The sequence below is a fragment of the Melozone crissalis genome, unplaced genomic scaffold, assembly GCF_028551555.1.
Source record: "Melozone crissalis strain CALT ecotype California unplaced genomic scaffold, PUWL_Pcris_2 ptg000029l_1, whole genome shotgun sequence".
Taxonomy (NCBI): Eukaryota; Metazoa; Chordata; class Aves; order Passeriformes; family Passerellidae; genus Melozone; species Melozone crissalis.
In genome coordinates, this window is record NW_026535807.1 from 198013 (window position 1) to 215495 (window position 17483).

The 17483-nt window shown below is 36.4% G+C and overlaps 1 protein-coding gene across 7 annotated transcripts in view; it reads left to right on the plus strand.

Moving 5' to 3' along the window:
* NR2C2 (nuclear receptor subfamily 2 group C member 2) overlaps window positions 1–17483 on the plus strand; it is a 35678-nt gene that overhangs the window by 6540 nt on the left and 11655 nt on the right. For all 7 annotated transcript variants that reach the window (XM_054280684.1, XM_054280677.1, XM_054280680.1 and 4 more), the window contains 10 exons: window positions 4552–4662; window positions 5485–5685; window positions 6870–6972; window positions 8014–8193; window positions 9929–10076; window positions 11749–11842; window positions 12279–12412; window positions 15028–15205; window positions 15477–15598; window positions 16117–16256. In XM_054280684.1, the coding sequence (XP_054136659.1) occupies window positions 4591–4662; window positions 5485–5685; window positions 6870–6972; window positions 8014–8193; window positions 9929–10076; window positions 11749–11842; window positions 12279–12412; window positions 15028–15205; window positions 15477–15598; window positions 16117–16256 (1372 nt within the window). In that variant the 5' untranslated portion in view covers window positions 4552–4590. The remainder of the gene's footprint in view (window positions 1–4551; window positions 4663–5484; window positions 5686–6869; window positions 6973–8013; window positions 8194–9928; window positions 10077–11748; window positions 11843–12278; window positions 12413–15027; window positions 15206–15476; window positions 15599–16116; window positions 16257–17483) is intronic.

Here is a 17483-nt window from a genome sequence, read left to right on the forward strand (position 1 = left end):
TTTTCTCAAGTTTCAATACAGCTTTTCTCAAGTTCCTGTTAAGGGTACCATGAGCCTGAGAGGTATTCACAGAAAGTGCAAATGGGAATAAGGAGATTGTATCTGGTTTAGGCAGTTGGGCAGCATTTGAACTGAAGACTGTTGCCAGATGTGGCATAGCTGCTGGTGTAATAGAAGTGTGGGGTGTTCCATAAGAGCTGGTCTGAGATTTTCTTTAGCATGCAGATGTGGCAATTGCAGTTTCTTCCATGATTGTTGCCTTTTTATGTGCTATACAAGATCTTGCACTGGCATCCTATTAGGGCAGTTAAACTAGAGTTCTAGTGGTGAATTTGACTTTTATCTGCCATCCTACAAAGGGCCACTTGGGAGTGGTCAGGAGAGCTAATTCCAAGGAGAATAATTGAAATGTTTTTTAGATGTGTCTTACAACTGTCAAGGAAATATATTTGGATATACATTTTTGGCAAAAGCCTATTATTAATTTAATAGCTAAAGCTACTCATTAGGAAAAATATCTATGGAAAAATAAGTCTTTCTGATTTGATTTGAGTTGCAGGTGTAAAACTTGGTACCATATTTTTCATTTAAATTCTTTAGTTGTTTTATGGGTGCAGTTAAAAATATTTGGTCTGTGATTGCTAAATTATGCTTTAATTAATATAGGAAAGAGAATAGAAATTATTCAGCCTGAAATTGGTTTACACATAATGTATTCAAGCAATACAATTACTTTGGCTTTTACTGGAGTGCGTGTAGAAAATGTTTTTCTGCTTAAGTTAGAAAAGATTAGAGGCTTTAAAAATTTCTATCTATGTGGCCAATGGATTATTCCTTCAATTTATTTCTCAAATGCTGTTTTTATAATCAGTGTCGGAGGGGGAAATAAGCTACAGAAAGTACAGCAAATTTGGTTAGTCAGGACAAATATTTATTATATATGTACATATGCTCGTACAAACACACATAGATGCATATGTACATGATGGGTAAATCAGTCAATTACTGTATAAACATGACTATATGCCTATGAAGAAACCTTATTTATTTCTAATGACATAAAATAATGAAATGCTTGGAGAAACTTAACTTCAAACTACTGATTTTATATATACATATATATTTTATATATATACACCCATCTACTGGAAGTTTAATATGATTTCAACTAAAATTTAGAAACTGAAAAAAGTAGAAAAAATAGGGTAAATATACAATTATATATATTTATGTTTACAAAGAGAAAAAATATTAGTAATTTAAACAGAAGAAACCAAATTTGATTTTGCCAGCCTTCAAAATGCACCTAATTGCCAAATACTTTTTAGCTTAATGATGAAAAGGGTAGATGCGTATGTGTTTAAGTGTGTCTTTGTATTTCTTGAGCTTTGTACAGATTTTCTGTGTCACTTAAGGCAAATCATTATTAATTTCTATAAACTTCAGCATATGAAATTATTGCTAGTGGTACTTACTGGTCTGAGAGCAATAGCAGTTATATTCTAGATACAAACAATACTTTCTTCTACACTAGATCACAGTTAGTTGACCTAACATTTACGGTGTACCCCTGCTGTAAATACACTCCCGTAGGTAATTATGTATGGATACTATTTTTAGAGAGATATACAATAGATGATTGTGTTTTCTGTCAAGTTAAGTGCTTAATTTCAATAGTGAGCATACTTCTGTGCTGTGGAATCCTTGAAATTAGAAGAAAATACTAATGCTACTTAGACAACTAAATTATTCATTTGCTGCAGAAACTTTCCTAGTGGAAGTCCACTGGATTTTGTTGTTTATTGTTGTTAATAAGTTTATTGTTGTACAACTTGTCAAGTAGATGGTCACTTTCACAAAATTTCATGTACCATAACTTTAACAAATTTAACTTTTGAAAATCTTAAAAATATTTTTTGTTTTCATCCATTTGTCAGCTTTCACTGCAGCCTCATAAAAATGTTTTGTTGTGGAATGAATTTTTAGAGCTAAAGATGCTCTATGGGAAATCTGATGGATTTTCCTTTCAATTTTGTTAATTTTAAATTATTTTTCCAAGTGAGATCACATGGGACTCACAAGACCTGGGGATCAGGCCCAGCTAGCGTGGGTTTAGGAAAGGCAGGTCCTGCCTGACCAACCTGATCTTGTTTTATGATGAGGTGACCCACCTCGTGGATGAAGTAAAGGGTGTGATTGTGCCTACCTGTACTTCAGCAAAGCCTCTGATACTGTCTCACAACACTGTCCAAGGGAGGCTGTGGCCCAGGACTTAGACAGGTGCATCTTCATGGGGTTAAGAACTGGCTGGGTGACTGGGGCCTGAGAGTGGTGGGGAGTGGTGCCACATCCATTCTTCAGTCACTAGTGGGGTTCCTTAGGGCTGTTTTGGGCCCAGTTCTCTTTAATATTTTTATGGATGACCTGGATGAGGGGACTGAGGCAAAGGCCAACAGTGTTCAACAAGGCCATGGGTCCTGCTGTTGGGTCACCACAATCCCACACAGCACTCCAGGCTTTGGGCAGGGTGGCTGGAAAGACACTCAACAGGAAAGTACCTGCAGGTGCTGGTCGACAGTGGCTGAATGTGAGGTGGGTGTGCCCAGCTCACACAAGAAGACCAATGGCATCCTGCCTTGGATCAAGAGCAGCATGGCCTGCAGGACCAGGGTAGTGGCTGTTGCTCAGTACTGGCCACTGGTGATGCCACATCTCAAATCCTGGGGTCAGTTCTGGGCCCTGCTGTGCAAGAAAGACGTTGAGGGGCTGAAGTGTGTCCAGAAAAGAGCAAAGGAGCTGGAAAAGAGTCTGGAGAATCAGTCACTGAGGAGTGGCTGAGGTAGCTGGGTTTGTTAGGCCTGGAGAAAAGAAGGCTTAGGGGGGACCTTTTCAATCTCGACAACTCCTTGACAGGAGAGTGGAGTCAGGTGCGGGACAAAAAGAAATCGCTTCAAGTTGTGCCACATGGGGTTCAGGTTAAACATACATTGCAAACCCAGAAAACAACGTGGCTGTTCAATTCCAAAATGTTTAAAGAATTTCCATGCGGGTACCTTATGTCTGTCTTGTCTATCTTTCTCCTTGAACAATACAGAAGAATAGACTATTCTTTTTCTCTAGGCTGCCTGGAGTACATTGTGGTGTAAGGTCTGAAGATGGATCAATGAAAGGCTAAGGATTCTACAGCTGAACAATTGTAAAACAGTTTTAAAAGACCTTCTTGCTCTAATTTAGATCTTTTAAAGGGCACACAGCCTTGTTAATAATTCGGCATGGAAGACAAGATCATCAATTAAATGTGTCCTCTAAGAGTCTGGATTTTTGAGAGTCTTTTTTTCTCACATAGGTATCTTGTTTTCTGCAGCTGAAAACTTTGGATCATCCAATAATTAGAAGACACCTCTTGTTTCTACATCTCTCCTGTCTGTTTTCCTCATTTAGCGTGCAATTTTTGTGACCTGTATTAAAGATTGTATACACTTTTATAGTATGTGGAACTACTTATGGTATAGGCAATAGGGGAGTAAATGGTATGATTTCATTAAGTCTTGTGTATTTTAATACCTCTGCTTCCCCAAAGGGACTGCAGTTCATGCTCCTTGCTATCCAAACTGGTTTTTCTTTATGTCATAAATTAACTTTTCTGTATATTAAACAAAGATTTTTGAAAGCAAGCGAAAACTGAAACTGTCCTGTTGTCCAGTTGTAAAAAATCTGATATAACCCCAAGATTGTTTAGAAGAGGATTTGATAAAAACAACTTGTGACCATCCTAGTATTGGACATGTTAATGCAGATACCAGGTTGATAGAATGGTTTGGGTTGGATGAGACACCTTCCACTATCCCAGATTTCTCCAAGCCCTGTCCAGTATAGCCTTGGACACTTCCAGGGATCCAGGGGCAGCTGCTCTAGGCACCCTGTACCAGGGCCTCACCACCCTCCCAGGGAAGAAGTTCTTCCCAATATCCAATCTAAATGTTGTCATCTATGTTTAATTCAACATTTAACATTTTTGCTCTGAAAACAGCTTTGCAAGGGATGTTTTTTGCACTAAGTATTCAGAACTAAATTTGCATTATAGTTTGGTGTCTAGAAAGGTATGGAATAGGACAAAAAACAATAGTATTCAGAAGCAGTGTGAAAGTTAATCTCTGTCATTCAAAAGTACTTTGAAATTATTAAAAGGGGAACTACTTAACATTTTACTTACAGAAGAAAAAAATTAGACAAGTGTATAATCGAAAGTTAAAAAAAAGTATTTCTGCATTTCAGTAAGCTAAAGAATCATACAGTACTTACCTAGTGATTCATTTGAGCAGCGTGTGGTGGTAGTGGTGGTTTGGTTTTGTCAGGTTCACTCCATTTCCAGAAAAAGAAAAATATTCTGATAATTCACTGAAAGCCAATCCAAGTTGGTTGAATGACTGTAACCTTTCCAGTAAATTTAGATTCTAAACTATAGGGCTATCTGATCTTTTATAAATATAGGTATTTTAAAAAGTGTTCAATACCTTAAAACTGAATTAAATTTCTGTGTGTTATTTACAGGTGCCGACTGTTCAGACTTCGTTATCTGAATCTCCAGTGATGACCAGCCCTTCTCAGCGTATCCAGATAATTTCCACAGACTCCTCTGTAGCTTCACCACAACGCATTCAGGTAAAAATCCAATAATTAACCAACTATCATAAATTTTCTTTTTTTCTTCTCCTCCTACTTAGCTTTATACAAAAGCATGCTAAAGACTATGGAATACTTCCTTTAAGTCTTGTGAGATTAGGTAATTTTTAGTGAAAATGAAAATTCTTTTTCCCTCAGTATTGGTGCTGACTAGATGGCTGTATATAATAGTTAGCCAGTGAGGAGTATTAACACAGGTTAAACCTTGCCTGCACAAGCAAATCTCCAGAGCCCTGGCCACACCAAAGGGTGAGATATTGTCAACAGATATCTGAGATTGTCTCCAAGTGGATTCCCCTTCCACTTACTTAGGAGCCAGTAGGAGATTGATCTATTTAGCATGAAGTTGGCCTTTGGGAATGCTGCACAGTGGAACTTTGTTACTGGGAGATAATAAAAAGATGTCATTAATGTATCAGAATGTATTCAATGACAAATTACATAGGACTTAGTAAATTTTAATGAAATTCTAGTGCATATTGATATGGTTACTCTACCAGGCAAAATAGAGATCATGCAACCAGACAAGTGTATCAGAAATAGAAACCTTCAATCATAACAGAATCTTGAAAATTGGCATGTGAAACAATAAAGCTGCCTGATTCCATCTTTTGATGATAACTTTAGGGAGTAACATCTGATGTAAAATATATTGGTAAATGTTAACTGGGGAACATCTCCCTAGTGATATTTATAAAGAAAACTTTGAGAGACCTTCTTTGTAATTTTCCACTGATATAATTCTGAGATGTAATGAAAGGTTTTAAAACAAAATTTACTAATTTCTTCAATGTTTTACAGATTGTGACAGATCAGCAAACAGGTCAGAAAATTCAAATAGTGACAGCAGTGGATTCAGCTGTGTCTCCAAAGCAACAGTTCATTTTAGCTAGTCCAGATGGAACTGGTGCAGGAAAGGTGATCCTGGCAGCACCTGAGACATCTAATGCCAAGCAGCTTATCTTTACCACCACAGACAACATTGTGCCAGGCAGAATTCAGGTAAATACAGTAATTTAGATAAACCATGTAATATTTTTGCGGGGGGGGGTTGTTGTTTTTTGTTTGTTTCTTTTGTTTCTAAATTAAGTCTAAATTGCAGTAGTTTTCTCATGACATGGATCAGACATACTGATTTTAGGCTTCATTGTTCAGTCACAAATCCTTCAGTCTTCACCTACCTCATGTATTCCATTGCACTTATCATCCCTCATCATGTGTTCTCATTCAGGTTCCAAAGACATATGGGAATCCTTAAGATAGTGCTTGTGAGAAGTGCCAGGATTTCTTAGTCTAAGATTCACTCATATACAGAGATACAACTCACCTGAGCAAATTTACATGAGTTCGTACTTTACATTCAGTATCAAGACATTGCAATAAAGCTCTTATGGTTTTTTGTGGGTCTTGAGCATAATCTATATGAACAGAAGCTTTGGCAAGCCAATGATGTAACAATAATCTATCTCTCATGAAATTTCAGATTTCTTCCTAGCAGTCTTAAAAAAAAGAATAAAACAAATGAGAATGTGCCTGGTCTCTCTTATTACTGTTACAATAGAGAATATTTTACAGGAAGAAGAGTAACTTTTACATAAATATTTTTAAAATGTTATTAAAAGTCTTCTAAAATTCATTTTCCATGATAAATAGGATTTCTGACATTACAGAGGGGTTGGGTTTTTAAATTTTTCTTGGTTAAACTGAATGTTCAGAACAGAAGTTTTGGAATCCAAGGCCTTTGGAAGCTAAACTGTTTCTGTTATAGATCTGAGCTCCAGGCTATCCTCTCTGAACCACACATCCCTAATAGTTAGAGAAGAGATAGATGGGAACAGCATCTGAAAGCCAACTGTCTTTGGCTAAAGTATAGCAGCCACTTGAGAGTATTTGCAACAAGAGAAAAATACTGTTGATTGCACAAGTGAAGAAACATTTGTAATAAACAAAGCTAGCAGTTTTATTTGTAATTTGTTTTGATAGGACTGTTTCAAAAGTCTCTCTGTTGTCAGTAAGAACTCTCATTAAATTGCATTTTATACTACTTAATTTCATTCCAAATGCCGTACTTATTCATAAATTCAGTCCCCTCTTCTTAGCTGATACACCAATCTTGTTCTATAGGCAAGACTCCTTACCTTTATATCTGGCTAATTACATCTTTTTATTCCGGAATTTTGCTTTAGATAGTGACTGACTCTGCTTCAGTGGAACGTCTGCTAGGAAAAACTGATGTTCAGCGGCCCCAGGTAGTAGAATATTGTGTAGTCTGTGGTGATAAAGCATCAGGTAAGGAAGCCTTCAAAGTGATATTGAAGAAACTTGCTTGAAAGGATGACTGGGATGAAGGGATGATTTTTCATGTGCTTAAACTGATTTAAGTTATGCTCATGGCAAAAGTAACTGAGTTTTTAAATGGAAAAATATACTCTCTGTCTATACACAAAAAATAGCTAAACTCTGCCTGGAAGAATATTATGTTTTCTCCTTGAACTGAAGCATACAATAAATTGGCTTAAAGATAAAATAATGATTAAATTACTCCTGGTAATTGAAAAAGACTGCTTGAAGCATGTAGTCAAGTTCCCCACAGTGATGTGCTACCATGAAATAAACATGTCACCTAAAAATGTGTAACTGCTCCAAGAAAATGCTTCTTAGTGCTCTCTAACAAACTTAACACTTCCTGGTAGATTTTTTTCTTCTACTATCACAAAACAAGGCAAGCAGAGATTATGTGAAACCTCAGTGCTTGAGTAACACGCAGTAACAAGGAATCTTAAGATAAAATTTTTTTATTTGTCAAGGGGGTGTTCTGTGCTTTCATCCTAGAGAGAAGACACCCTTCTGTCTCTTTTTCTCACTTTCTTTTTCTTCTTTTAAGTGTTTATGAAATTAAAACAATACCAGAATTAATATGGACAGGAAATTTAAATTAAGATTGCATTTTAAATTTTGGTGTAAAATTACTTGTTTTCTGAAATTACTTGAGCTCTTAGCTGATATAGTCTCTAAACGTATGCTATAGTCTGTAACAGCAGATAGAATTGTATCTGTACTTAAACAGAGTGGGAGCTACACCTTCATCAACCACACCTTCAGAAATAGCCTGAGCCTTCCTCTCTTCTCTCCACTCTCTCACCAAAACCCCTGACATTAGGTAAACCAGAAATATCTTGTGAGACTGTAGTAATGCCTTCATGGTCTAAAATGCTGGCATAAATCCAAAACAAATTTAAAGGATGACTTACAGTGTTTTACTTGGTTAAAATTAATATTTCTATGCTAAATTATAAGTAATTTTCAACTGATAATATATATGTTTCCTAGGTCGTCACTATGGTGCTGTCAGTTGTGAGGGATGCAAAGGTTTCTTTAAAAGGAGTGTAAGGAAGAATTTGACCTACAGTTGTCGTAGCAACCAGGACTGTATCATCAATAAACACCATCGGAATCGATGCCAGTTTTGTAGGCTTAAGAAATGTCTAGAGATGGGCATGAAAATGGAATGTGAGTGTTAAGTACTCAGTGTGATATTGTTCCTACCAAATAACAATTATGTGGACTACAATTTGTTAGTGTGTTCTTTCTGTTTTGGTATATGTTGCTGGAAGGAAACAGAACGCTTTGGCAGCATCTAGTGCACCTTTCTTTCATCACCATTTTATGTCTGAGGTGCAGTAGTGGTTTGTTCTGAACCACGTCTCCAAGTACTGTTGCCTTTGAGGAGCCCAGTTACAGCTGCACTTACAATGCATGTGCCAAACACAGCGTATGTTTATAACAGAAAATATTTTGACGTGGATTGACATGAATCTAAATCTAATATTCTGTTTTGAGAATCTGCTTTCCTTCCAGTTTATTTTTGTGGCTTTTTCAGCCAGTGATAGAAAATAGTCTTTTTTTCCCCCCTTTTTAAATTTTTATGTTAATTTCATAATTTGTGAGCAGTGTTTTATGAGGCATTGTACAAAATGTCATATGTTTTAAAATATGCTTTCATGTTTGTATGTAGTATTTCATACATTTCCAGTGCTAGCAGCCAAACACTTGTTTCAATATATTTTTGTTTTCAGTTTATATCACGTGTTCTTCAATTTAGCACTACGTGAAACAATTACAAAGTTGTTTTGTGATACGATATAAGCAGGGTTAGTTCCAGCCACTGAGTTCAAGGGAAGCAAAACTTTAAGCTGTAAATAGGAACATAATTGTTGTATTTGCACTCTGAAACTCCAGACCTGTTGTGACGATTCTGCTGCTTTACGCACAATGTGCTGAATATAAGATGAGATGTTTGTGCAAGAAAAACCTGCTGCAGTTCCAGACAGCAAACCTTTCTTATTCCAATATGATTTGGGTATATGTTTATTGACTTCACTGGCTTTGAGTCAGGCCTCTGATTAATTTATATGTATTCACCAAGCCAGTAAATTTGATATGCCAACTTGGAAGCCCCTAAATTTTGCTTATAGTAACAGCAATAGTAAAAATAAAATCAGGAACTAAGTAACTCTTGCTGGTTGTGAGGATAACTTTCTGTAATATGTTTAATAATAATATTTTAATATTATAAAGATGTACTTTTCACTTTCTTTAAAAGTTACAAATTGCTTCTTGCTTTTTTTTTTTTTCATTAAAAAACTTCCTACACTTGTTCGGCACTTCAGTGACTGAACTTAGTTTGTTTCAATTCTCAAGTATAAATGTAGATTATGAAAGGGTTAGTTTTGGAACACTCTTCCCTAACTGGGAGGAAATAATGGCTGTGAGTGAAGTGTATTTTATGCAGAAAGTATCCTCTCAAGGAATTTACCTGCATCTCTCAGGTAACTTGCCTCTCTTGACTTTTTCAGGGTTTGCATTGTTTTGTGTCATCCAGAATAGAAATCTGCCTAACATTTAGATATAGCTTGTGCCTGTAAAAAAAAAAACAAATTGAAAACACAATCTGTAGAATCTTCCATCTTATCAAATGCCAAAAAAAGAGCAATATTTCCTTCCAGATCAGCAAAACTTGAAGCAAAAGATCAATCTCTGACTTTCTTAATTAAAAGTATATGTAAAAATACACATACTCACAGATATAGTAAAATTGGAGCCTGCGTTTCTTCCCTCTTGGTATTAAATTTCCAGTTTTTAACTGAGCTGGTACACTATCATAACTGCAGGAATTTTACTTACTTTTTGTATTTTTCGTTTGAAATATTTCCTTTCAAATCTGTATGTTTCTATCTTTATGTAGCGGTTCAAAGTGAAAGAAAGCCTTTTGATGTGCAACGTGAAAAACCAACCAACTGTGCAGCTTCGACTGAAAAAATCTATATAAGAAAAGATCTTCGAAGCCCTCTAATAGCAACTCCAACATTTGTGGCAGATAAAGATGGGACACGGTGAGTACCTCAGTTCCACGTATCTTCTTTCATGTCATTTGTGCATATTACTTTGCAGTCACACCTATATGCTTTCTCCCCTCTGCTCTTAGAGGGAACAGAAAAGAACTTTAATGCACACATCATCTGTTTCCATTACCAAGGCCAATGTAGGTTCTGCTTCTCATGAAAGTTTTTATGTCTGCATACAGGTATGTGGTTTTCAGTTCAGAGCTGGCTCTTGTCCAGCCAGGTCAGAGCAATGCAGAGCAACTGAATGATATTCAAGCAGAAAGCATGTAGGCTAATGCTGTGATACATTTGAGTTAGCATTTCTCTGAAATCAGATCTGCAAATGGCAGACTCAGGCTTTGTTCTCCTAAAGACACTAGTTAGGGAGACTCATTGACTGCTGATTCACATCCCAAATACTGATTTCAACAACAGCAAAACAGCAGCTTCCTTTTACTATATGGAAGATACTCCAAAGTGGTTACTGTACCTTGCTGCTGCAGCAATTCCTGCACTGTCAGGTGTCTCCTTAGGCAATGGGTGTGAAAATGCACATCATTACAAACAAAGGCAAGATTTATTTTTTTTTCTGAATAGAATTAAAAAAGTCTAGGTTATATATGACATTTTCAAAACTGTAGTTTATGAATGGTTGAGAACTACATAAAAAAATTGGATATTTTTATTCAGTTTTTATAAGGGAAGAAGTGTGTGTGTTTAATTTTTCATATACATATTCCTTGTTGAACAAATGACACTGCAGTTAGGAAGTTTGGGCTGCAGGTTTCTTGGAGAATTGTTTTTCAGTGTTCTTGTTTGAAAGAAGTACTCACAGAGACATTTGCTTCTTAAAAATTTCCTTGAGCTACAGATCCATTACAGACCTATAAACACTACTATAGTCATTGAGAACCACTCTGTTATTTATGTAGGATGTAGATTTGCATAATGCACGATAATTTGCTGCCTGTGCTTGTTCACAATGATAGCTGTGGGTCCTGTAGTGTAGGACCCCTTGTACTGTAATGTCCTGCAGCCTTGCACCTGTGTTGTGTGCATTGCTGTCATGTTACAGACACTTGGAGCATCACATAAGTAAACTTCTTGCTGACTGTAAAGACTTTCCACTGTCTCCCTAAATTGGATACAGGAGAGGGGGAGGATATTTGATCAAAAAACAGCAGAAGTAAAGGCAGCAGAGATTTTATGCAGGCTTTGATTATGTGACTGTTTCTGACTATATTTTGAAATATAAAAAATATTTTTATGACTTCTACTTAGTGCTGCCCGGTGTCTTGCTTGGAATACAGAGTTATGCCTTTCTCCTAAGTCTAATATAAAACTAAAGCTACCAGGTGACTTCTGAGAGCATGAGACGACAACAGCTTTCCTTAAAGCAGACCAAACCAGAACAAAAAGCAAATGAGAAGATATGCATTTAGGAAGTTCTTATTGTTGTTTTTGTACTGGAAATGATAAGATCTTTCAGTCTTTCTGTCTTTCAAGCTACTTTTTGAGAACTATTTCAGAAAGACTTAAGTCCTGTTAAATAAACTGTAAGCTTCACTAAATTGTTTATTTAAAAACTGGTAATTCCTTTTATGATCTCATGAGTTGTTACACATGCTTCTGATTAATGGAAAATACTGTTGATCATCAGATGCCTTACGCTTTTGAACAGGTCAGCCGGTCTTCTTGATCCAGGAATGCTCGTGAATATTCAGCAACCTCTGATCAGGGATGATGGTACAGTCCTTCTAGCTGCTGATTCCAAGGTATTACTGTCTCTCTTCAGTTCTGAGATATCTATTAATTTGTTCAGATTACTTTATCTATCTACTATATCTCAAACAATTGTTGCACATAGTCTCAAATAGTTGTTGCTCTTGAAAAGATAAGGTTGTGATAAGTGTGAAGAACTGTATGAATGGATATAATAAATTGATCAATAGGATTGTGGTTTCTTTTGGCAAGCATATTTCTGCAAAAGGTCACCTACAGTTAGTTCTCAATATGACGTCTCATCTGTGACTAGGACTGATAATTATCTTTAAATCCTATTTAAAGATAATTGTGAACCATTGTTCTTCCTGGCATTCAGGAAGAAGGAAAAGGTGCATAGGGGAAAAAGAACAAAAAGATTGAAAATGAGGGGGAAATTATACATATTAACTATAATTTTGATTTACTAATACAGTGCTTCCTTTTTAGGCTGAAACAAGCCAGGGTGCCTTAGGAACACTAGCAAATGTTGTAACATCTCTTGCTAATCTCAGTGAGTCACTAAATAATGGAGATACTTCTGAAGTTCAACAAGAAGAGCAATCTGCAAGTGAGATTACACGGTATGCCTTTATATTTACACCTTATTTAGTAATTTGTGTTCTATGTGGTGTATCCTTGTACTCATTCATTAAATTAATTTGCCATTGTTGCATGAGACACAGTATAGATTGCCAGACTGCCCCTACTTAGAAACAAAATACCAGCTCTTTAGAAATCAGTTTTGGCTCTTGTCCTCTTGTGAAGAACTGTGTCCTGTGTAACAAGTGTAGTGTTCTAACGCTAGACCAGATTTGGGTCTCAGAAAAATTAACAATTACTAGTTTGTGACCATGAAAGACTCTGAGAATAGCAACATTTCAGTGCCATTTTATTTCACAGATGTATTTTATGTAAGCTTCTCCTGTGCGATGCTTGTGCCCTAAGCCCTGCTCTTTAAGAGTCTGTATTACAGCAGATTTATTTTTGAGATTGTGCTGCCATAAAATCTCCTGGTAATGTAGATTTAGAAAGAGTTTGAAGTCTTTCTTTTCTTAATGAAAAATATATGAAAAAGGAGCATGGAATATTAAAATTTCCAGCACAGCTTGAGATTTGCAAGGCTGGGATTTTTTTGTTGGATGTTTTTGGTTGTGTTTTTTGTGTGGGGAAGCAGATTGGTTGAATTTAGCAGTATAGGTTAATAAGACAACATACTTGGACTCAAAATTGTCCACTGTTTCTCAAAAAGAAGATTTTTAGGAGGAGCTTAACTGTCGTGGTTTAAGAATGGTATTCTCCAATTTAAGTTCACACTTAAACTATGCTGCTACTTGCTCCCCCTCCGTCTCCAGTCAGAGGCACAAAAGGCAGAGGTCACAGGTTGAAATAGGAACAGTTTACTGGGAACAGCAATGAGACTAGCAAACAAACAGTAACAGCAAAATGAAACAGTAATAGCCACAACATTAATAACAAAAGGTATAAGAAAAATTATTTACACAGAAAAGCCCCTGACAGTAAAGAAATACCAGACCAGTCTGCCCACTACACTGACTGGAAAACACCTCTCTGGGGAGAGAGAGAGAGAAAGCACGAGAGCGAGAAGGACATTAATTAATGTCCATCTGGGCTGACTGGGTTTAAAGGAAGTATAATGGATAGTTCTACACATGAGAAAAACAAGATACTGTACCCAGAGAAAGCAGTCTTATTTAACAGAAATAAAGGAGCATTTTCTAAGTCTTTCATTTGAACTCTTCAAGTGAAGTGAATTAATATTTTAAAATACTTGACACTGCAATGTCAGCTTATGTCAACCTCTTACTCCTTCTTTAAAGCAGAAAAAAAAAATTATTAAAATACCTCTCCCAAAAAAACATCTTGACAAAAAATGGCAAAGAAGCACAATACCATAACAATGTCCACTGGTATGAAATTGGAACACAAAATTCTTCTTTACATTTAAGCTCTGTTAATCCAAAGAGAATTTACAGTGATCTCTTTGGGTAATGATCCAGCAACAGCTTGAGTATAAAGAAGACCAGGGACCAGTCTCTCTTGTGTTACTGTCATAAGGCTTTTAAGGCTCTATGTATACTGGGAGATCAGGATGCCTGCCTATATTTCATCTTAAGGGGAAGGAAATTCAGGCATATTGTCTAGAAGAAAACCACACTGTTCTCCATTGTTCCAAAAAGCCGGAGATCAAGGATGGGGACAAGGAGAGGGACTTTGTTCTTCAGAATACATCTGGTCTGTAATCCTCACCGAATCTGTGAGAAGGGGGAATAGTAAATGCTAAGTGCAAGAGGACTGTTGAGATTTATGCCCAGCAGACAACTAAGCCTCACACAGCTGCTCCCTCAGTCCAGTGAGACTGGTGATAGAATCAGAAGGGCAAAAGTGAGAAAACTTGTGGGTTGAGATAAAAACAGCTTAATAGGTGAAGCAAAAGCCACACACACAAGCAATGTAAAGAAATTAATTCACTACCTTCCATGGGCAGTCAGGGGTTCAGCAACCTCCAGGACAGCAGGGCTCCGGCACGTGCAACAGTTACTTCCAAAGACAAATACTACCACTTCAGATCCCCCCACTTCCTCTTTCTCCTCCCTTCTTTTTATAAGTGTGACATCACAAAGTATGGAATAATCCTTGTATCAGTTGGGGTCAGCTGTCCTGGATGTGTCAGATCCAAACTTCTTATGCACACCCAGCTTCCTCACTGGGGGGAGGACAAGAAGCAGAAAAGGCCTTTACACAGCGCAAGCACTGCTATGCATAACAAAAACATCTCTGTATTATCAACATTGTTTTCAATACTAATCCAAAATATAGCCCCATACTAGCTACAGTGAAGAAAATTAAGTCTATCCCAGCCACAACCAGTACAGCACAAGGCCCCTTTACTAGTACAAAACTAGGATAAAACTGTCAGAGCAAGATTTACAGTATGAAATTCTTCCCTTATAGAGGAGATCTTTTACCAGCAGTATGTGGCCACATCTGTTTGTTTTATTAATGCCCAAAGAGTACAGAGGGACAAAATTGTAATGAAACGTCTGACCTTCTGTCATCCTGAAGAGTTCTTGTGTATGTTGCCTCTAAGTGGAAATATTTTATAGCATTTAATTTGAGCACTGTGAAATTTTTAAGATCTAAGGAAGCACTCTTTCATTGTTTACTTATATTTTAGGGCATTTGATACTTTGGCTAAAGCACTTAATACCACAGATGGTACAACAGCTCATAACTTGGCAGATGGGATGGATCCTACAGGAGGAGGGAATATTCATGTAATCAGTAGAGATCAGTCAACACCAATTATTGAAGTGGAAGGACCCCTACTTACAGATACACATGTCACATTTAAGGTAGGTGCTTCTTTAAATGTCTGACTAAACAAACTAATGCTTAAGATGTATGAGCTCCTACATAATTTCTTGTCTCATATTCCCAATTTGCATTCCTTGCCAGTAGTAATGAGTTATTTAGTACAATTTTCCTTTGACAACTTCTTGTCGCACTGTTGATTGTGATGGACTATGAGAGTACTTTGAATGTTTTTGCTGGTTATTTCACCAATGATAAAAACTAGTTTATGTCTGAACTATATGTGTTGTACTGTACTTTTATTTTTTGCAGCTGACAATGCCCAGTCCGATGCCAGAGTACCTTAATGTACACTACATCTGTGAGTCAGCATCACGACTCCTTTTCCTCTCTATGCACTGGGCTAGGTCCATACCTGCGTTTCAAGCTCTTGGGTAAATGGACATACTCCGTTTGAATGGTTTGCTTTTGAATGAATTTAAGCACTCATCTGAATGCTTCCAGATATTTTGAACTTTTTAGTTACAATATTTTTTCATTTTTAATTAATATTTTAAAATGTGTGAAGATTATGCAATATTCCCTGTTTTGAAGAATAAAACAGAAGATGGCAGAAGGGAGAGTAACTACAATATCTGATGTTACTGTGGTTACATAAACTAAAGCCAAATCAAAAGCAAGCATTAATTTGTAGAAATTAAATGCTTGCTTGATACCTTACTAAAGAACTGATGAGCACCATTTCACAGATAACCCAAAATGGTTTCATAGTCTATAATTTCTTTTTGCTTCTTGAAATACTTGTAATATGCTAATATATGCCTGTTACCAAAAAGTTTTCCAACAGATTAATCCTTATTATGAATTGTTATACATAACATAATTATACATAGGGCAATACCAAGCTGATATGCAAACTACCTAGTGTTGTTTGATTTTCTGCTGTTTATAGGCAGGACTGTAATACGAGCCTTGTGCGTGCCTGCTGGAATGAACTGTTTACCTTAGGGCTGGCACAGTGTGCACAGGTGATGAGTCTGTCCACCATCCTGGGAGCAATTGTCAACCACCTCCAGAACAGCATACAAGAAGGTATGTTACCAGTGCTGCTAACAATACAGGGATGTTTGGATAACTTTGGCCAAAGGTGTTTCCCCATCAGTGGCTAAATTGTTCACCAGGAACCAGGAGAAGGTGAAGCTTTCTCTTGCATAATTATCTTTCCCCTGGTGATTGACAATTTTGTTGCACTGTCCTCACAGAGACATCCGTGGGATAGAAGTGTCCATAGAGGCAAGGCGGTCTTCTATGCCTGACTGATATTACAGAGAAAGTACATCCTAAAATACTCCTTGGATGTGCTCAGAGGGTTTTCTTCCCATCCAGATGTATGTTTTTTCCTCTTAGAATAATGATATCCTCTTCCAAACCACACCAGACTTTTTCCTTCAGGAACTTTCCTTCTCCTCTTTATGGTGTAAAAACACAGCATTTGCCAATTATCACAACAAGCATATTATTGCATGTATAATGGTTTTGGATACTACTGTAATGCAGTAATGATTAATGTATTTTGAAGTGCCCTTGAAGCATTAAGCAACCTCATTTCTTGACATTCTTAACAAGATGTATGTAATTTTATTTTTTAATTCAACATTGGTCTATTGATAATGATGATTATATCCTGAATGGATGAAAATCTGTTATATTTGCTTTTTTTTCATTCTTTAAAGACCTTCCAATCAATAGGATTCATTGGAATGAAAATAATATTTACTTTTAAAAGGAGGAAGAAAACAATGCTACCAGTTTTAAACTCTGCAAAGACAGCATAATACCTGAAAACTACTTTAAATTTACACGTCCGTTAAAAGCAGTTATAGAATACTATTGGGTACCATTTAAAAATACTTTTTTATGGTGTCATTATTTTGCACACAGAAAAAATTAGAAAATAGTTTTTTACTGAGGAGAGTAAAACAGATGTGTTTTTCCAGACCTGAAGGATATTAAATATTTTTCCAGCTGTCTTCTTTGTATATTTTATAGTTCTACAATCAAGCTTTAATCTACTTTATTAGCTTCATCATGATAAAGTAAATTAGACTGAAATTTGATTCTTTAATGGATATTATGCTTTAATTGCTTTCATAATGAATATAGAGTTGTTCCTTGTTTTGGTTTTGGGGGGTTTTTTGTTGGTTGGTTTTTGTTTGTTTTGGTTTGCTTTCTCATTTAAGAGAGCCTGGACAGTCCCAAAATACAACAGAGTGCTGCTTCTTTCCTGGAGTTGAAAAGATCAGTAGGGAAACCTGCATA